The sequence below is a fragment of the Coregonus lavaretus genome (assembly GCF_964263955.1).
Source record: "Coregonus lavaretus genome assembly, contig: HAP1_SCAFFOLD_448, whole genome shotgun sequence".
NCBI classification, from domain to species: domain Eukaryota; kingdom Metazoa; phylum Chordata; class Actinopteri; order Salmoniformes; family Salmonidae; genus Coregonus; species Coregonus lavaretus.
The window spans coordinates 57794-79564 of NW_028163708.1; the positions used below are offsets into that span (position 1 = coordinate 57794).

The 21771-nt window shown below is 43.5% G+C and overlaps 1 protein-coding gene across 1 annotated transcript; it reads left to right on the forward strand.

Annotated features, from left to right (window-relative positions):
• The first annotated feature begins 5657 nt into the window (after positions 1 to 5657).
• LOC311117843 (uncharacterized protein) lies at positions 5658 to 10759 on the forward strand. Its single transcript, XM_084192752.1, has 3 exons — positions 5658 to 5676; positions 6847 to 6994; positions 7243 to 10759. Exons 1-3 carry the CDS (start codon positions 5668 to 5670, stop codon positions 9150 to 9152), a joined length of 2067 nt encoding a protein of 688 aa, XP_084048878.1. The 5' UTR covers positions 5658 to 5667; the 3' UTR covers positions 9153 to 10759.
• The last annotated feature ends 11012 nt before the right edge of the window (positions 10760 to 21771 follow it).

Here is a 21771-nt window from a genome sequence, read left to right on the forward strand (position 1 = left end):
CGGTGTGTTTGGGATCATTGTCATGCTGAAAGACCCAGCCACGTTTCATCTTCAATGCCCTTGCTGATGGAAGGAGGTTTTCACTCAAAATCTCACGATACATGGCCCCATTCATTCTTTCCTTTACACGGATCAGTCGTCCTGGTCCCTTTGCAGAAAAACAGCCCCAAAGCATGATGTTTCCACACCCATGCTTCACAGTAGGTATGGTGTTCTTTGGATGCAACCCAGCATTCTTTGTACTCCAAACACGATGAGTTGAGTTTTTACCAAAAAGTTATATTTTGGTTTCATCTGACCATATGACATTCTCCCAATCCTCTTCTGGATCATCCAAATGCACTCTAGCAAACTTCAGACGGGCCTGGACATGTACTGGCTTAAGCAGGGGGACACAGCAGGATTTGAGTCCCTGGCGGCGCAGTGTGTTACTGATGGTAGGCTTTGTTACTTTGGTCCCAGCTCTCTGCAGGTCATTCACTAGGTCCCCCCGTGTGGTTCTGGGATTTTTGCTCACCGTTCTTGTGATCATTTTGACCCCACGGGGTGAGATCTTGCGTGGAGCCCCAGATCGAGGGAGATTATCAGTGGTGTTGTATGTCTTCCATTTCCTAATAATTGCTCCCACAGTTGATTTCTTCAAACCAAGCTGCTTACCTATTGCAGATTCAGTCTTCCCAGCCTGGTGCAGGTCTACAATTTTGTTTCTGGTGTCCTTTGACAGCTCTTTGGTCTTGGCCATAGTGGAGTTTGGAGTGTGACTGTTTGAGGTTGTGGACAGGTGTATTTTATACTGATAACAAGTTCAAACAGGTGCCATTAATACAGGTAACGAGTGGAGGACAGAGGAGCCTCTTAAAGAAGAAGTTACAGGTCTGTGAGAGCCAGAAATCTTGCTTGTTTGTAGGTGACCAAATACTTATTTTCCACCATAATTTGCAAATAAATTCATTAAAAATCCTACAATGTGATTTTCTGGATTTTTTTTTCTCAATTTGTCTGTCATAGTTGAAGTGTACATATGATGAAAATTACAGGCATCTCTCATCTTTTTAAGTGGGAGAACTTGCACAATTGGTGGCTGACTAAATACTTTTTTCCCCCACTGTATATTGACATGCATATGGGTATTAAGACAGGAATGTCATCACCAAAAAATAGAAGTTTTTAAAATATCCAGAAAAGCTAGCTAGCTATCACATTAATTGTGCAAATATAATTTAGCTAACGTTAACTAGCGCTAACCGCTAGCTAACTAGCCAGTCAGTGGCACTGACAGGTTGAAAAAGATATAGCTAGCAATGAGTTTCACTCCATCCTATAAAACATGACATTGCTAATCAGTCATCAATTAGCTAACACAATTGACATTTTATTTGGAAGTTAAATCAATAAGTTAGACATTCACCTGACAACTTTGCTAGGGAGCTATCTAGATAGCATGGTTTCCATTTTCCAACAGATGTTTCTAATTCCCCTGATTGGTCATCAATAGTTACTGGTCTTCGAACTCATGTGTTCACCAGAAACAACTTCTGATAAACTGTTTGCGACTAGTGGCAGTGCATGATCTTGTCACCACAGGTTTGCCATAGATTAAAATAAAATCTTGAGTGAATTGTTTGCTAGAAAAAAAACTCTGGTGAACTGTTTGACACTAGCGGCAATAAACATTATTGTTGCCAAAAGTTTGCAAACTTCTGGCAACATTTTGTGGCACACTATTTAGTATGCAGCAAATTTGCCACAAACTTGCGGGAAGTTTGCAGCAACAAATTCATTTTTGTAAGGGCAAGTGTGGAACGGCTGCATTCAAATGATAAAGCAAACCTGTTTATTAAAGACAGTGTGCGCAGAAAGTTTATTAAAGACCAGCCCTGTTATCTAGTGACCAGGAACAGTTTCTCTCAGTGACAGCCCTATTATCTAGTGACCAGGAACAGTTTCTCTCAGTGACAGCCCTATTATCTAGTGACCAGGAACAGTTTCTCTCAGTAACAGCCCTATTATCTAGTGACCAGTGCTTGGAATAAATTGTGATAGTTGACAAGGCAGACCTGCTCGATCTGATTGCTTCATTAATAAGTGCATCGACGACGACATCCCCACAGTGACTGTACGTACATACCCCAACCAGAAGCCATGGATTACAGGCAAAATCCGCACTGAGCTAAAAGCTAGAACTGCCGCTTTCAAGGAGGGACACTGACCCAGACGCTTATAAGAATTCCCGCTACGACCCCCGACGAGCCATCAAACAGGCAAAGCATCAATTCAAGACTAAGATCAAATCCTCACACGCCAGCTCTGATGCTCGTTGGATGTGGCAGGGCTTGCAAACTATCACAGATTACAAAGGGAAACCCAGCCGCGAGCTGCCAAGTAATGCAAGCCTACCAGACGAGCTAAATGCCTTCTAAGCTCACTTCTAGGCAAGCAACACTGAACCATGCATGAGAGCACCAGCTGTTCCGGACAACATTGTGATCTCGGTCTCTGTAGTCGATGTAAGACCTTTAAACAGGTTAACATTCGCAAGGCGCGTTGCCAGACGGAATACCAGGACATGTCCTCAGAGAATGCACTGACCAGCTGACAAGTATCTTCAATTACATTTTCAACCTCTGCCTGACCCAGTCTGTAATACCTACATGTTTCAAGCAGACCACCATAGTCCCTATGCCCAAGAACGCCAAGGGGAACACCTATGTAAGAATGCTGTTCACTGGCTACAGCTCAGCGTTCAACACTATAGTGCCCTCCAAGTTCATCACTAAGCTAAGGATCCTGGGACTGAACACCTCCGTCTGTAACTGGACTTCCTGACGGGCCGTTCCCAGGTGGTGACAATAGGCAACAAAACATCCGCTATGCTGACCCTTAATACCGGGTTCCTCAGGAGTGCGTACTTAGTCCCTTCCTGTACTCTCTGTTCATACACAACTGCTTGGCCGCGCAAGACTTCCACATCCTTATCAAGTTTGCTGACGACGCGATGGTGGTAGGCCTGATCACCGACAGCGATGAGACAGCCTACAGGGAGGAGGTCAGAGACTTAGCAGGGTGTTGCCAGGACAACAACCTCTCCCTCAACGTCAGTAAGACCAAGGAGCTGATGGTGGACTACAGGAGAAAGAGGGGAGAGCAACGCCTCCATCCACATCGACGGGGCTGTAGTGGAGCGGGTCAAGAGCTTCAGGTTCCTTGGCGTCCACATCACTAAGGACTCAACTCAACCTCTTCCCCCTCAGCAGGCTGAAAATAATTGGCATGGGCCTTCAGATCCTCAAAAAGTTATACAGCTGCACCATCGAGATGGAAGTTAAGTTAGAGGTTAGTATGAACTGTTCAATAAGACAAAATGAACTAAAATAGGTATGAAATGACTGTGACTTAAACTAGACTAAAATTGTCTCAGCGTTTTAGTCGACTGATAACAACTAAAACTAAGAAGTATGAAAATGACTAAGACTAAAAGGTATTTTAGTCATAAAGACTCAAACTAAATCTAAAATAGGTGACAAAATGAACAATGCCCTTGTCCTATCTCTGTAGACCTACATTGTGTACAGAGATACACTTTGAGACCCCAAAATATAAACGCAACACGCAACAATTTCAAAGATTTTACTGAGTTACAGTTCATATAAGGAAATAAGTCAATTGAAATATATAAATTAGGCCCTAATCTATGGATTTCACGTGACTGGGAATATAGATATGCATCTGAACAGTTCATACTAACCTTTAACTTAACTTCCATCATACTCATAATAGCTTCTACTCCCCTCACAGATACCTTAAAAAAAAGGAAGGGCCGTGGATCAGAAAACCAGTCAGTATCTGGTGTGACTACCATTTGCCTCATGCAGTGTGGCACATCTCCTTCGCATAGAGTTGATCAGACTGTTGATTGTGGCCTGTGGAATGTTGTCCCACTCCTCTTCAATGGCTGTGCGAACTTGCTGGATATTGGCGGGAACTGGAACACGCTGTCGTTCCAGAGCATCCCAAACATGCTCAATGGGTGACATATCTGGTGAGTTTGCAGGCCATGGAAGAACTGGGCCATTTTCAGCTTCCAGGAATTGTGTACAGATCCTTGCAACATGGGGCCGTGATTTATCTTGCTGAAACATGAGGTGATGGCGGCGGATGAATGGCACGACAATGGGCCTCAGGATCTCGTCGTGGTATCTCTGTGCATTAAAATTGCCATCGATAAAATGCAATTGTGTTCATTTTCCATAGCTTATGCCTGCCCATACCATAACCCCACCACCACCATGGGACACTCTGTTCACAACATTGACATCAGCAAACTGCTCGCACACACAATGCCATACACTCTGTCTGCCATCTGCCCAGTAGGGTTGAAACCGGGATTCATCCGTGAAGAGCACACTTCTCCAGTGTACCAGTGGCCATCGAAGGTGAGCATTTGCCCGCTGAAGTCGGGTCAAGACCCTGGTGAGGACGACGAGCACACAGATGAGCTTCCCTGAGATGTATTTTTTGTACAGAAATTCTTCAGTTGTGCAAACCCACAGTTTCAGTCAATTGATAATAAATTCATTAGGCCCTAATCTATGAATTTCACAAGACTGGGCAGGGGCATAGGCCCACCCACTTGGGAGCCAGGCCCAGCCAATCAGAATGAGCGTTTCCCCACAAAATGGCTTTATTACAGACAGCACCACCCCTCAGACGATCCCACAGGTAAAGAAAACGGATGTGGAGGTCCTGGGCTGGCGTGGTTATAAGTGGTCTGAGGTTGTGAGGCCGGTTGGACATGCGGCCAAATTCTTTAAAACGACGTTGGAGGCAGCTTATGGTAGAGAAATGAACATTCAATTATCTGGCAACAGCTCTGGTGGACATTCCTGCAGTCAGTCTGCCAATTGTAAGCTCCCTCAAAACTTGAGACATCTGTGGCATTGTGTTCTGTGACTAAACTGCACATTTTAGAGTGGTCTTTTATTGTCCCCAGTACAAGTTGCACCTGTGTTGATTAATCAGCTTTTTTTATATGCCACACCTGGATGGATCATCTTGGCAAAGGAGAAATGCTCACTAACAGGGATGTAAACAAAATTATGCACAAAATCTGAGAGAAATAAGCTTTCGTGCGTATATTTAAAAAAAAATCGGATTTTTTATTTCAGCTCCTGAAACATGGGACCAACACTACATGTTGCATTAATATTTGTGATCAGTGTAATAAAGTACTTTTTTTTTAAATGCATCAAATTATCTATGTTTTCCCCCCTATGCGGTTGCAATGCACAGTTTACTGCATTAGAGTGCTTCAAAAATCGATCAACTTCGCTTGTCATTGCAGGACGACTCTTATTTTGAAAAAAAAGATCCGCCTTTTGGCAACCATTTTGTGAGCTGCTGCAGACAGATTGGTCATGTGAAGGAAATGTTTTCAGTCGAATGGATGTGAAGTCGGAGTCTGTCTTTTCTCTCGTGACTTTAGGCGGAGATATAACGGCCCGCTACCTCCCTAATCTACAATTCAACAGACTAGGGATAAACATCTCATCTGGTTCACTTCGCCTGAATTTATAGGTCATTTTCTATACTGTTTTCACAGGTTCCGGTTACTGAGAGATATTATTGAACTAATATTTATACCACAAACTCTGCAAACGAGTGTCCACAATGAATCAGGTGAGTTAGATGCATGTAAAATATATATATATTTTTAAAAACCCGTCTGCGGGTTACACGTTTCCCGGAGCTTCACCAGGTTGTGACACACTTTGTTTAATTTAGAGCACAGTTTAATTTATTGTTTAAATAATTTCGCTTTACTAAGTATTGTTGACATCGTTTCATATCTCATTGCCCTCCCGAACGGTAATAATGGCCGTGAATTGCTGAATGGATGATTGCTAAAGTAGGCCGCAAGCAAAGCCTCGGATTTTCCTGAACGAGCTACTAACTGGAGAGCCGGGCATATTTGTCTGCTCCTTTGACACAGTTTCGGTTAACTTGGTCGGCAGAATGTCCGAAACAAGGTTATTCATCTCTTTTTCTCTTCATAACAGTGAAATAAGCGTTATAATCGCTGTAAACGCGACTTGACATTAGAGGGCCGCATTCAACTAACGAACTTTCGTCAGCAAGCTAGCACAGCCGCTAATTGAGGTAAACGGTCATATTTCTGTTATTTAAGACCTCAGTCTAGTCAACAACCTGACTTCTATTCCCGAATACAAAATCTGACTCTTCACTGTTCCACAAATCGCTGAAATGGCCGTTAAAAGAGACACTCGCTCTAAAAGAGACCCTCCCAAAGGAGCCCCCAAGTAAAGCCCCAGGCTTGCCTGGGCGAGCAACCCCGCCAAGCAACACGCCAGGTCGGGAGGAGGACAGCGATGGCCAGTACGCTGCCCTTTAGTTTGAGGAAGTTCAGGCTCAAAAGAGACGTCATTTATATGATCAACTTACATTTTTACATTTGAGTCATTTAGCAGAAGCTCTTATTTTACAGGACCAATTAGGGTTAAGTGCCTTGCTCAAGGGCACATCGACAGATTTTTCACCTAGTCGGCTCGGGGATTAGAACCAGCGACCTTTCGGTTACTGGCACAAGGCTCTTAACCGCTAAGCTACCTGCCGCCCCACTCTCCGAGAGAATGCCAAGAGTGTGCAAAGCTGTCAAGGCAAAGGGTGGCTATTTGAAGAATCTCAAATATAAAATATATTTTGATTTGTTTAACACTTTTTGGGGGGGTTACTACATGATTCCATATGTGTTATTTCATTTTTATTGTGGTGTTTTACTCTCAATGTACCAATATGACAACACCCCCTACTCTCTTTTTGGGTTAACAGGAAACATCTGTCTCATCCTCCCTCCAACCCTCCTCCCCCTTACCCCTCCCAGAGTCCCTGGGTCGTACCTCTCCCGGTAGCCCCTTACTGCTGGGTCTGAAGAGGGTGTCTGTGCGGCTGGTCGACTGCAGGAAATCACTGGAGATAAGTGGGTTTATGCTCTTACATACATTTATTTTTATTTTGGGACACTCCCCATATGTCATTAATTACCACTAAATACAATCTGTTTAAATATAATCGTTACAAGCACTCCTACACCCTTGGATACATTGACATTGAAGATTTAATAGGATTTTACATTGAAGATTGAAATACTTAAATTCGGTTACAAGAGTGTGAAAATCTGGCTTCGATATGGAGAAGGAACCATAACTGTCTGTCTTTGCTTCACAGGGGACAGTCCTAACCGTCACTCTCTCAGTAGAAGCTTGTCATCTTGGAAGGCTAAACAACATCTTGATGCTGAGGAGGCAGAGAAAAGTCTCCCCAGATCAGAACACCTCAAGAAACAACAGCAGAGACCCACAAGGAAGAAATCTCACTGCTGCTCTGACTGTGGTAAGAGTTACACCTCTTCAGCAGACCTTAAAAGACACCAGAGAATTCATACTGGAGATAAACCTTATAGCTGTGATCAATGTGGGAAGAGATTCATTCAGAGATTAAATCTGAAGGCACACCAGATCATACACTCAGTAGAAAAACCTCACTGCTGCTCCCAGTGCGGAGCGAGCCTCTGCTCTGCCAGTGCACTGGAAGGACACATGCGTATCCACACTGGAGAAAAACCGTACCAGTGCTCAGAATGTGGGCAGAGATTTAGATACTCCAGTGGGTTACGGATACATGAGAGAATAAAACACACTGGTGAAAAACCCCACTGCTGCTCTGACTGCGGGAAGAGATTTGTTACTTCACAAAGCTTAAAAGCTCACCAGCGGACTCACAGTGGAGAGAGACCGTTCCACTGCTCTGAGTGTGGGAAGAGTTTCAAAGAAGCCTCAACACTGTTTGAACACAAACGAATACACACAGGAGAGAAGCCTCACCACTGTGAGCAGTGCGGGGGAAGCTTTTCCTCTGCTAAGTCACTCAGAATACATCAGAGGATTCACACAGAGGAGAAACCTTACCAATGCACTGACTGTGGGAAAAGCTTTCGACAGTCATCTGCTTTAAGATGTCACCAGCTTAGACATACCGGAGAGAAGCCCCACCAATGTACTGAGTGTGGGAAGAGGTTTGCTGTTAAGAGTGGACTCTGGCGACATAACATAGTGCACACTGGAGAGAAACTCTACCAATGCCCCAAGTGTGGCAAGAAGCTAGGATCATCTCATTCTCTAGAGCAGCATAAGCGAACACACACTGGACAGAAACCCTTCCACTGTTCCCACTGTAAGTTGAGCTTTGGCACTAGTTCAGCCCAGTACAAACACCAGAGAATTCACACAGGAGAGAAATCACACAGCTGCAATGTTTGCCAGAGGAGTTTTGGAAGGTCAGATCACCTGAAAAATCATATGCAAATTCACACAGGAGAAAAGCCATACCACTGCTCTAAGTGCGAGCGGAGTTTCTCTAACAACAGATCTCTTAAAGAACATGAGGTCAGACACACAGAAGATAAACCTCACTGCTGCTCCCAGTGCGGTGCTAGTCTGTCCTCTGCCAGGGCACTGGAAAGTCATATGCGGATTCACACTGGAGAGAAACCGTATGAGTGCTCTGAATGTGGGCAGAAGTTTGCACATAGAACCAATCTTGGGATACACCGAAGAATACACACAGGAGAGAAACCCTATCACTGCTCTGACTGCAAGAAGAGCTTTTCAAGACATGACTCTTTAAAGGATCACAAGTTCACACATTCAGAGAAGAAGATGTACCACTGCTCTCAGTGTGAGTCGAGCTGCACAACGCAAGGCGCATTGAAGAAACACCAGCTTATACACACTGGAGAGAAGCCTTACCATTGCTCCCACTGCGACAAGAGCTTCCTTCGGCAATGTTCTCTCAATGAACATGAGCGTCTTCACAAGGGAGAGAAACCATACTCTTGCTCAGACTGTGGGAACAACTTTGCTGCAATGACAACCTTGCGAATTCACCAGCGAAGACACACAGGAGAGAGGCCATACCACTGCCCTTTCCCTGACTGTGGGAAAAGTTTTGCCCAGCCCTCCGCCCTTACAATACACAAGAGAAGGCACACAGGAGAGAAGCCGCACAACTGTGATCAGTGTGAGAAGAGTTTTGTGACGTCAGGTGATTTGCGAACTCACTCCAAAAACAATCATTAAAGCTGAACGAGTGTGGACTCAGTTTTTCAAGATCCGATTCCTTAAGGAATCACCAGAGAATCCACACATTAAAGAGGCCGTACAGCTGCTCAGAGTGTGAAAAGAGATTTACTCAGGCCCGGGGGTTGACGTACAACAGGAGGATTCACACCGGAGAGAAACTTCACAGCTGTGATGAATGTGGGAAGAGATTCACTAAGTCAGGAACCATTGGCGTCACACAAGAGAATACACACCTGAGAGAAACCGTACCACTGCGCTGACTGTGGGAAATGCTTTACCACCTCAAGTGAACTGATTTATACACCAGAGAACACACACAGGAGCGATGCCTAATGGCTGTGCTCACCTGACGAGAACACACACTGATAAATATTTTACGCCTGCATCTAATTTGTAAATGATGGAACACCTATAGAAACATTTATAGAATGATCATCAAGGACACATGAACGCTTCTAGGTTGCCCTGGACAACGGCCACAACACGATGCTGAATCCACAATACTTTAAAAGAGGGTTTCACTCAGTGTTGTGGATTTGACCAAAACGTTTATCTATTTACTGTGTTGTCTGGCAGTATTACTTAACATCCTTGTTCCAAACATAATGGATGATTTGTAGGGAATTTTTTTTAAACACAAGGCTCCTTTTTCATACAGGCCAGTAATGTGGAGTCAATGCAATGCAACGACAGACCTGTAGCACTCACCTCGGTCAAAACACCTTTCAGACTCTTTATCCCTTATGGATGATTTTTTATATATGGATGATTTTCTATATATGGATGATTTTCTATATATGGATGATTTTCTATATATGGATGATTTTCTATATATGGATGATTTTCTATATATGGATGATTTTCTATATATGGATGATTTTCTAGTACACATATTGTAGAATTAAACACCCATATGCCTTAAATGCTTATGGATTGAGAACCAGTGGAAGGGTTAAAACAGAGCAGAGACATTTCTTTTAGTGCAAACGCTGTGCTTTTTGATAACTCCCTGCAGCTGGTCTGGGTATGTCAATGACATGTGATGGAGATACAACTCCTGGTGATGGCTGTGTGGAGATTGGAGTAACAATGGAACTAGTGTTATCATTTGTTTGTGCTTATGACCTTATGACCTTGACACACAGCCACATGCACATAATCTCAGGGGTCCTGGGAGGATGCTTTTTGGGATTGGCTTAAATGTATGTGGTTGAGAATGGGTTATGGCCATGACATGTTTAAACCATGTTTAAGTATTAATTGATATGTTTTATAATGTGTTATGAAATGATAAAGGTAAAACAGAATGAACATGATTGATACTTTGTACTCCAGATATATGTCTGGATAGTGAATATAGTCAATACAGAGTGTGATTGTTCTTTAACTTACATATGTATATAATTTTTTGAGTCACGCCACTAATAAGAGACAGAAGCCCCACTTAGAGAAATGCACGTAGCCTCGTGAGTAGCCAACATGTGATACTGAGCATTGAAGATGGGTCATGGCTGGGTCTTCCAGCATGACAACGTCCCGAAACACACAGCCAGGGCAACTAAGGAGTGGCTCCGTAAGAAGCATCTCAAGGTCCTGGAGTGGCCTAGCCAGTCTCCAGACCTGAACCCAATAGAAAATCTTTGGAGGGAGCTGAAAGTCCGTATTGCCCAGCGACAGCCCCGAAAGCTGAATGATCTGGAGAAGGTCTGTATGGATGAGTGGGCCAAAATCCCTGCTGCAGAGTGTGCAAACCTGGTCAAGAACTACAGGGAACATATGATCTCTGTAATTGCAAACAAAGGTTTCTGTATCAAATATTAAGTTCTGCTTTTCTGATGTATCAAATACTTATGTCATGCAATAAAATGCAAATTGATTACTTAAAAATCATACAATGTGATTTTCTGGATTTTTGTTTTAGATTCCGTCTCTCACAGTTGAAGTGTACCTATGATAAAAATTACAGACCTCTACATGCTTTGTAAGTAGGAAAACCTGCAAAATCGGCAGTGTATCAAATACTTGTTCTCCCCACTGTATATGCCTTAAATGCTTATGGATTGAGAACCAGTTGAAGGGTTAAAACAGAGCAGAGACATTTCTTTAGTGCAAACGCTGTGCTTTTGATAACTCCCTGCAGCTGGTCTGGGTATGTCAATGACGTGTGATGGAGATACAACTCCTCGTGGTGGCTGTGTGGAGATTGGAGTAACAATGGAACTAGTGTTATCATTTGTTTGTGCTTATGACCTTATGACCTTGACACATAGCCACATGCACATAATCTCAAGGGTCCTGGGAGGATGCTTTTGGGGATTGGCTTAAATGTATGTGGTTGAGAATGGGTTATGGCCATGACATGTTTAAACCATGTTTAAGTATTAATTGATATGTTTTATAATGTGTTATGAAATGATAAAGGTAAAACAGAATGAACATGATTGATACTTGATACTCCAGATATATGTCTGGATAGTGAATATAGTCAATACAGAGTGTGATTGTTCTTTAACTTACATATGTATATAATTTTTTGAGTCACGCCACTAATAAGAGACAGAAGCCCCCACTTACATTTACATTTAACAATTTTTTTTTTTTCAATTGAACATGACATTTATTTAAATAGGCCTATAGCCTACTGTTTATATTTTAATACAGTCATCTCGGTTTTAATTTGAAGCATCTTTTTATACTTGGCTTGATTGTATGATTTTTTTTTTTTTTTTTTTTTTTTTTTTATTATTATTTTTTTTTATTTATTTAAAGTTTTATTAAGTTTTCAATCAACCAACCAAACACATTCCACATTCACAGATGTGACTTAAAAAATAAAATAAAAAAATAATAATAATAAAAAATTGTTTTATATATGTATATATATATACATACATATATATACATACATACATACATACATACATACACACACAAATAATAATTATAACAAAATTTAAATTATAGAACTTGCAGCAGCACTATCAAGGTTCTTATTAGCTATTTCCAGCCTTAGCTGAGATGACGAGCCAATAATTAGTTTTTAGGTTTTACAGCACCTTACACAACACGCATCTGCCCATCTCCCTGATTCCCCCATTCACTCTGTCCAATTTGAAATATAGTTGAGTAGTGGAGACCAGAGTCTATCAAACTTGGGCTGTCTCTTGTGGAGGTCATAAGTGAGCTTTTCAAGAGGGAGAAAGTCAACAATCTGGTCAATCCACATTTTAAATGTAGGAGAAGTATTAGAGGCCCACAATAGAAGAATACATTTCTTAGCAAAGTATGTAATGGTCATGATCAAATTTTCTCTGTCAGGATCAAGAACAAAGTCCTGCTGGGCATTAAGAAGATAGAGACACGGGGTCATATCAAACTGTACATCTAGTATTTTCTGTGCAGCAGTATGTATAGATTGCCAAAATCTGGCAATCTCTCTGCAGCTCCAAAATACATGCATATAGGTTCCACTTTCAGAGGTACATCTATTACAATTAGGAGAAATGTCTGTTTTCATTTTATGGAGTCTCAGGGGAGTGTAATAAAATTTGTACAAAAATTTGTAATTAGATTCTTTCATTTTTACATTAGTAGAGGAGCAGTATACCCTGTCGCAAACCTCCGCCCATAACTCATCACTGATAGTCAGACCAAGGTCCTTTTCCCATATTATTTTCAAAGGAGTAAAGGAGGATCCTCCTTTCTCAGAAAGGAGTCTATAGATATAGGATATTTTGCCTTTAATGGATTGTGCTGTGACAAGAAGGGTTTCAACTTCATTCAACTGAGTTCTAAACCTCCTCTTGGAAGTAAATGAGGAGATGACATGTCTAATTTGTAGATATTTAAAAAAATGGGATCTTGGCACATTGAATTCATTGCAGAGCTCTTGAAAGGATTTCAGTGTAGTGGTCTTCTGATGAAATAGGTCTGAAAAGGTCCTGATTCCTAGAGTATGCCAAAGATTAAAGTTGGCATCTCTCAGGGCTTTTGGCAAGTCTGGGTTGCCTACTATAGGCGAGTGAGAACATATTTGGGAGGAGATGCCCAAGTATTTCTTACAGTCCCTCCACGCTCGTAGGGTACTGTAAATCACAAATGTTTTGGCTATGTTGCCCACTTCACTAAAGTTATCAATGAATATAGTTGAGCTTAGTGGCAATGAACCACAAGATTGGGCTTCTATCTGGCTCCACGTTGACTCTTGTCTGTTTGTGATCCATGTTAGCATGTTGCGGATTTGGGCAGACCAGTAGTACAATTGAAGGGAGGGAAGGGCAAGACCACCCTTAGATTCAGGTTTCGATAGAGTGGAAAGCTTGATCCTAGGTTTTTTATTGCCCCATATAAATTTGGTGATGCTTTGGTTAATTGTTTTGAAAAAGGAAGCTGGGAGATAGCATGGGAGCATCTGAAATAAATAGTTCAGTCTAGGGAGGATGTTCATACGGATTACATTAATTCTTCCTACTAAGCTAATTGGGAGGGAGATCCAGGTTTGGAGGTTGTTCTTGATTTGATCCAGGAGTGGAAGATAATTCTCTTTGAAAAGCCTATTCAGATCTGGTGTTATGAATATCCCAAGGTATTGAAACCCCTGTGTCTTCCATTGGAATGGGCATAGTGTCTTCATAGAACTGGTGAGTATAATATTGAGAGGGCAGACAGTGGATTTGTTAAAATTAATCTTATAACCTGAAAACGTGCCATACTGAGCAATTGTATCTAAGATGGGAGGAAGGGATTTCTCAGGGTTGGATATGTAGAGCAAGACATCATCCGCGTAAAGCGAAATCTTGTGCTGCAGGCCGCCTGCAGGAACACCCATAATACTTGGATTGCTCCTTATCAACTCTGCCAGAGGCTCCGCCCCCAACAAGTAGAGCAGGGGGGACAGCGAGCACCCTTGTCTTGTGCCCCGTCCCAAAGGGAATCTGTCAGAGTTCAGTCCGTTAGTAGTCACCATGGCATTTGGATGAGAGTATAGTGATTTGATCCATTTAATAAAGTTTGGGCCCATGTTGAACTTCTCTAAGACTGAGAACAGAAAGCTCCACTCCATCCTGTCGAACGCCTTCTCAGCATCCAGTGAAGCCAGCAGGACAGGGGTCTTCTGTGCGTTTACTTGATCAATAATATCAAAAAGACGGCGAATGTTATCAGAAGAGTATCTGTCTCTAATAAATCCCGTCTGGTCCGCTTTTATTATTTTGGGAAGAAGAGTGTTTAGTCTTTTGGCGAGCAATTTGGTGATTATTTTGTAGTCGAAATCCAACAAGCTTATGGGCCGGAAGGAGGAGCAGGATAGGGGATCCTTGTCTTTTTTGAGCAACACTGTAATGCGAGCTGTGTGCATTGAGTCTGGGAGAACTCCGTTTTTGCAAAAATCCTCCAGCATTGGCATGAAAATAGGGCTAAGCTGGGGCCAAAAAGCTTTGTAGAACTCTCTGGGGAATCCATCTGGGCCTGGGGACTTGTTAGGTGGCATGGAGGTAATTGCCTCCAGGATCTCCTCAGGAGTGAAGGGGGAGTTGAGATCTTCTTGGTCGGTCTCTGATAGTTTAGGTAGCGAGATTCCCTCTAGGAAGGAGTGGAGTTCTGCCTCCGTGTGTTTTCTCTCAGAGGTATATAGTTTGCAGTAAAAATCATGAAAAGTTAAATTGATCTTTTTTGGATCATATGTGACCTCATCCTCTGCTGTTCGGATAGCCATAATTGTACGCTCTGACTGCTCTTTTTTTAATTGATAAGCAAGCAATCTACTAGGCCTATTGCTATACTCATGGTATTTCTGTTTAGTAAAGAAAACTTTTTTTTAAATCTCCCGAGTATAGTCCAAATTCAGTTTGGCTTTGGCTGCTTTAAGTTGACTCCAGGAGGTGCTGTCTGGGGATTGTTTATGTACTTTTTCACAGCGTTCCAGCTCCCTCTCCAGATCTAGCCTGTGTGCTTCCATTGCTTTTTTCTTAGAGGAAGCATATGCAATTAGATGACCTCTTAGTGTGGCTTTAGCAGCGTCCCACATTGTGGCCGGAGAAACAGGAGAATCTTTGTTGTCTTGTGTGTAGTTGTCTATCCATGTAGTTACCAATGTATGGAATGCTTCGTTTGATAGCATGGAGGTGTTGAATTTCCAGCTCTTTGATCTCGGGATGTTTTTGCAGAGGTCAAAGCGGAGGTGGACAAAGGCGTGATCCGAAAGCGCTATGGGTCCGATTGTACACGTGGCTGAATTTATGAAACTCTTTGGGATAAAAATGTAATCTATACGGGAGTAGGTGTTATGGACATTAGAGTAGTATGTATAGTCCATAGCTGAGCTATTAGTCTTTCTCCAGATATCTATCAGTCCCATCTCTTTAGTAAGAGAGTTCAACATCTTTGCAGATCTAGGATTTGTGGTGGTGATTTGAGATGATTTGTCTAGGGTTGGGTTCAGGGTACAATTAAAATCTCCGGCCAACACTCCAAAGGAAACACAATGCTCATTGAACAGAGTTATCATTTTCGACATAAAAGCAGGAGTATCTGTGTTAGGGGCGTATATGTTTAAGATAGTAATTGGTTGCCCATACAGTGACCCAGTTATCAAGATAAATCTCCCCTCCGGATCAGATATGTTTTTGTCAATTATGAATGGAACATTCTTATGGATAAGTATTGCTGTACCTCTACTGTTGGATTTGAAAGATGAGAAATACACCTGTCCCACCCAAGCTCTGCGGAGTTTGGCATGTTCAGCATCACAGAGGTGTGTCTCTTGCAATAGCGCGATGTCTGCTTTTTCCTTTTTTAGAGCACATAGTATCTTTTTCCGTTTTATTGCATGGCCTAGACCGTGGCAGTTCCATGTCAATAGATTTAAGGTACTAGTCATCGTCATCGAACAGTAATCGAACTTTAGTGCAAGTCATCTCTGGGTAAAGGTGGATCGTAGTTACAGCTGCGTTCACATAAAAGGAAAATAAATGGTTTACATAAAATAACAATCTCTGAACACCCCAGCCGAGTTCCCAAACAACTCGACATATCCCGTTGGATCTATTACCTCCCCGCTCAGTCACAATTCTGTGTTCCAACAAAAAAAAGACTGGGAACAGTTAGCAACGCACAACGTCTCCCCCTCCCCACCAAAGAAATGCCTCATCCTCTCCGCCCGCATTGAGTAACTGACAACGTAGCCCCCGTCCAGACCACATTAAGAAAGGGAGAAAATAAAATCAATAGCCCAGCCTACATACAGTAGGCCTAAGTTATAATATGGGGCCTATCCCTCTCAGCTAAAGGAACATAAATATAGATTGGACGGCTATAATGAAATTTAGCAGGGCGGTGGGTCTTTGGATATCGGCTATATGTTGTCTTACCTCCTTTAGTAATAACAGTAATCGCATTAATCGCATTTAGTCAATGGTCCATTTCTCATTGACCGGGGTTGTCTTTCAAAAAACGTTTTGCCTCTTCGGGAGTTTTGAAGTGTCGCAGGGCTCCTTGGTGAAGAATCCTGAGCTCGTTTGGGTATTTGAATCCCCTAAAGATGCCTCGGTCAATGGAGCATTTCTTCACCTCGTCAAACTCTCGGCGCTTTCGGCGTATTCCAGCTGACAGGTCCTGGAGTAAGGTGAGTTTGGCGTTTCCCACTGTAATGGTGTTGGTTTTCGCCGCCTGTAGGACTCGTTCCTTGTCGGTGAATCTCAGGAAACGTATGGTGATTGGGCGCGGTGGTTGTCTGGCTGCTGGTGGGGGCCTCAGTGCTCGATGAGCTCTCTCGAGTTCTATGGGCCTGTCGGTGGACAGGTGGAGCCACTCGGGAAGTTTGTCTTGCAGGTAGCGGATCAGTGGCATGTTTCCCTCTTCTTTTTCGCCCAGATTTAATAGAACACAATTATTCCTTCGCCCCCTGTTTTCCAGGTCCTCTGTTTTCTCTTCCAGCTGCTCTATTTTTTTTTTAGCATATGCTATTGTTTCCATGGCGTCTGTCAATAAGTTTTCCGTGGATAGGATTCGCCCCTCTGCCTCGTCCAGGCGCCCCGCGTTTATGGTTATCTTGTTGTTTATGTCAGGCAAGGCATTTTCCAGGATTGTCACCTTGCCCCCTATCGCACTGAGCTGAGCGTTAATGGCATCTAGTTTAGTGTTGAGTTCTGTACGTTGGGATCTCAGCTCAGAAAAGATGTCTTCGACAGAGTGCGAGGTTGGCATTCGTTGGGCCTCGGGGGGGGACGGGTCCTCTTTCTCCTGGCTAATGGCGCTAGCTTTTTGTGAAGCTAGCTGCTTCTTGGAGGCTTTTTCCGTCGCTAGTACTCGAGTCCGGGTAAAAATGTCACCTGTAGTGTTGCCTTTTGAAGCCGCCATGACTTTTTGACTAAAGCTAAATGAGTTTAAACTTGAAGTGGAGGTAAGATTAGGAATTGGAAACTACTTGTGCGGAGCTCCTAGTTCATGCGGCCATCTCGTTCAAGGGTCACGTGATCCCCCTACATTTAACATTTTAATCATTTAGCAGACGCTCTTATCCAGAGCGACTTACAGCTAGTGAGTGCATACATCATTTTTATTTATTTATTTATTTTCATACTGGCCCCCCGTGGGAAACGAACCCACAACCCTGGCGTTGCAAACGCCATGCTCTACCAACTGAGCTACATCCCTGCCGGCCATTCCCTCCCCTACCCTGGACGACGCTTGGCCAATTGTGCGCCGCCCCATGGGTCTCCCGGTCGCGGCCGGCTACGACAGAGCCTGGATTCGAACCAGGATCTCTAGTGGCACAGCTAGCACTGCGATGCAGTGCCTTAGACCACTGCGCCATTAATTGGTTAATGTTGCATAGGCTTACGTTTTTTAAAGTCATGTTTAAAAAAAAAACGAATCTGAGCAGTAGATCTCACATTTTGACTCAGAAAATTTGACTCAGAAAGTGATCTTGACTCAGAAAAGGTTGGTGACCACTGTACTAAGGAAATTACATTGATAACAGCATTTTCGGAAGTTAAATGCAACAACAACAAAAAAATATCTTTATGGTTTTTGAACACTGTAATTTGTTTGCGAACATGACAGCGGTACTTTTAGATTATGGTTGACGCAGCTTTTTTGTTGTTGCAATTAGCCAATCAGCGTTTTCTCAACGAGTTCAAAGCAGCGAATGCTCATTACTACTTCACGAATGGGAATTACCACCTTCCCACTTGGATATGAACACAGCGTCAGTCCCAGTTTATGCCCAGCAACATAGTTTGTTTATACTGCATTTTATACAAGGCAGATTGTTTCCTTGCTGAGAAATATATAGAATGCCAGTTTCAGTGAGAAGTATGGCAACGCCGAGGTAACTAGGTAACAGCTGACTCCGGTTTTCTAAAAGCCAAACCTGCCCATTAGGGTATAAAAAAAAACTGCCCTCAGCTGGACGTTGTTGTGGAAATTCTAACTAAGAAAGGGGGAGACTGTGTAATTTCTTCTTCAAACAATTGATCTTTATTTAATGAGAATTGCAATAATGAAGCTGGTCAGTCATGCACTCTTGAGGTGTACGGCTGAGAGCTCAAACGACACAAGGAGTACAGAAGCCTTATATAGTCAAACTGTCTTTATGCAAGCGTGTACAAAACACGTGATCTTGGCGTGTGTATGTGTGCGGAGGACGAGACGAAACTGGGGGTAAAAAAGGTACCGAATTTGGTCGTCTGTAGCAACTGCTGGTTATTCTAGTCTTCTAGTGAGGACAATGTGTGTCAAGACAACAGAAAATCCCTCAGAAATTGCAGCCCAAATAACTGCTTCACAGAGTTCAAGTAACAGACACATCTCAACATCAACTGTTCAGAGTGGACTGTGTGAATCAGGCATTCATGGTCGAATTGCTGCAAAGAAACCACTACTAAAAGGACACCAATAATAAGAAGAGACCTGCTTGGGCCAAGAAACACGAGCAATGGACATTAGACTGTTGGAAATGTGTCCTTTGGTCTGGAGTCCAAATTGGAGATTTTGGGTTCCAACCGCTGTCTTTGTGAGACGCGGTGTGGGTGAATGGATGATCTCCGCAAGTGTAGTTCCCACCGTAAAGCATGGAGGAGGAGGTGTTATGGTGTGGGGGTGCTTTGCTGGAATTCAAGGCACACTTAAACAGCATGGCTACCACAGCATTCTGCAGCGATACACCATCCCATCTGGTTTGGGCTTAGTGGGACTATAATTTGTTTTTAATAGGACAATGACCCAACACACCTCCAGGCTGTGTAAGGGCTATTTGAGTGATGGAGTGCTGCATCAGATGACCTGGCCTCCACAATCCCCCTGACCTCAACCCAGTTGAGATGGTTTGGGATGAGTCGGACCGCAGAGTGAAGGAAAAGCAGCCAACAAGTGCTCAGCATATGTGGGAACTCCTTCAAGACTGTTGGAAAAAGCATTCCAGGTGACTACCTCATGAAGCTGGTTGTGAGAATGCCAAGAGTGTGCAAAGCTGTCTTCAAGGCAAAGGGTGGCTGAATTTGAAGATTCTCAAATATAAAAATATACTTTGATTTGTTTAACACTTTTTTTGTTTACTACATGATTCCATATGTGTTATTTCATAGTTTTGATGTCTTCACTATTATTCTACAATGTAGAAAATAGTAACAAATAAAGAAAAACCCTTGAATGAGTAGGTGTTTCCAAACTTTTGACTGGTACTACAAGCTTGGCACACCTGTATTTGGGGAGTCCTTCTGGAAGGTTCTCCCATCTCCACAGAGGTACTTTTGACTGGTAGTGTACATAAGCATGAACCTTTCGCCCAGCAACAGGCTCTAACCAGGACAACAGCTTTATCGCTTGTGCGTAGGATACAACACTTTGCTCTGTTTTCAGTAGATTAAGAGGAACCAGTTCGTTCCCTTCTGACTAAACAGGAACCCCCATACGTGGCGTCTGTCAGCTCTAGGCTGGGCGCCCAGAAAATCATGGGGACATACCTCCCTAGTTAGGTTCTTATGCTACACAGCTCTAGGCTAGGGAGGTAGACTGGGCGCCCAGAACATCATGGGGACATACCTCCCTAGTTAGGTTCAGCTCTAGGCTGGGCGCCCAGAACATAATGGGGACATACCTCCCTAGTTAGGTTCAGCTCTAGGCTGGGCGCCCAGAACATCATGGGGACATACCTCCCTAGTTAGGTTCAGCTCTAGGCTGGGCGCCCAGAACATCATGGGGACATACCTCCCTAGTTAGGTTCAGCTCTAGGCTGGGCGCCCAGAACATCATGGGGACATACCTCCCTAGTTAGGTTCAGCTCTAGGCTGGGCGCCCAGAACATCATGGGGACATACCTCCCTAGTTAGGTTCTTATGCTACACAGTTCTAGGCTGGGGAGGTAGACTGGGCACCCAGAACATCATGGGGACATACCTCCCTAGTTAGGTTCTTATGCTACACACACAAATAACAAGTTAAAAAACAGGCCTATGCTAAATGCACAATTCTCTCATATGATCTGGTTTCTTTAACAATCTTAAACGGAATGCCTGAGCAACTAGGCAAAGAGCTTCTAGTACACAAGCATCAGTAGGGTTTAACAGAAGTCGCCCCCCACAACGTGTTATAGTGGGTGGAGTTATCAGCATGGGATGCGAACACAAAGTAAACTATATATGCAAAAGTATGTGGACACCCCTTCAAATTAGTGGATTCAGCTATTTCAGCCACACCCCGTTGCTGACAGGTGTATAAAATCGAGCACACGGCCATGCAATCTCCATAGACAAACATTGGCAGTAGAATGGCCCGTACTGAAGAGCTCAGTGACTTTAAACGTAGCACCGTCATAGGATGCCACCTTTCCAACAAGTCAGTTCATAAAATGTCTGCCCTGCTAGAGCTGCCCCGGTCAACTGTAAGTTCTGTTACTGTGAAGTGGAAACGTCTAGGAGCAACAATGGCTCAGCTGCGAAGTGGTAGGCCACACAAGCTCACAGAACGGGACCGCCGAGTGCTGAAGCGCGTAAAAATCGTCTGTCCTCGGTTGCAACACTCACTACCGAGTTCAAAACTGCCTCTGGAAGCAAAGTCAGCACATTAACTGTTTGTCGGGAGCTTCATGAAATGGGTTTCCATGGCCGAGTAGCTGCACACAAGCCTAAGATCACCATGCGCAATGCCAAGCGTCGGCTGGAGTGGTGTAAAGCTCGCCGCCATTGGACAGTGGAAACGTGTTCTCTGGAGTGATGAATCACGCTTCACCATCTGGTAGTCTGACGGATGAATCTGGGTTTGGCGGATGCCAGGAGAACGCTACCTGCCCCAATGCGTAGTGCCAACTGTAAAGCTTGGTGGAGGAGGAATAATGGTCTGGGGCTGTTTTTCATGGTTTGGGCTAGGCCCCTTAGTTCCAGTGAAGGGAAATCTTAACGCTACAGCATACAGTGACATTCTAGATGATTCTGTGCTTCCAACTTTGTGGCAACAGTTTGGGGAAGGCCTTTTCCTGTTTCAGCATGACAATGCCCCCGTGCACAAAGCGAGGTCCATACAGAAATGGTTTGTCGAGATCGGTGTGGAAGAACTTGACTGGCCTGCACAGAGCCCTGACCTCAACCCCATCGAACACCTTTGGGATGAATTGGAAGGC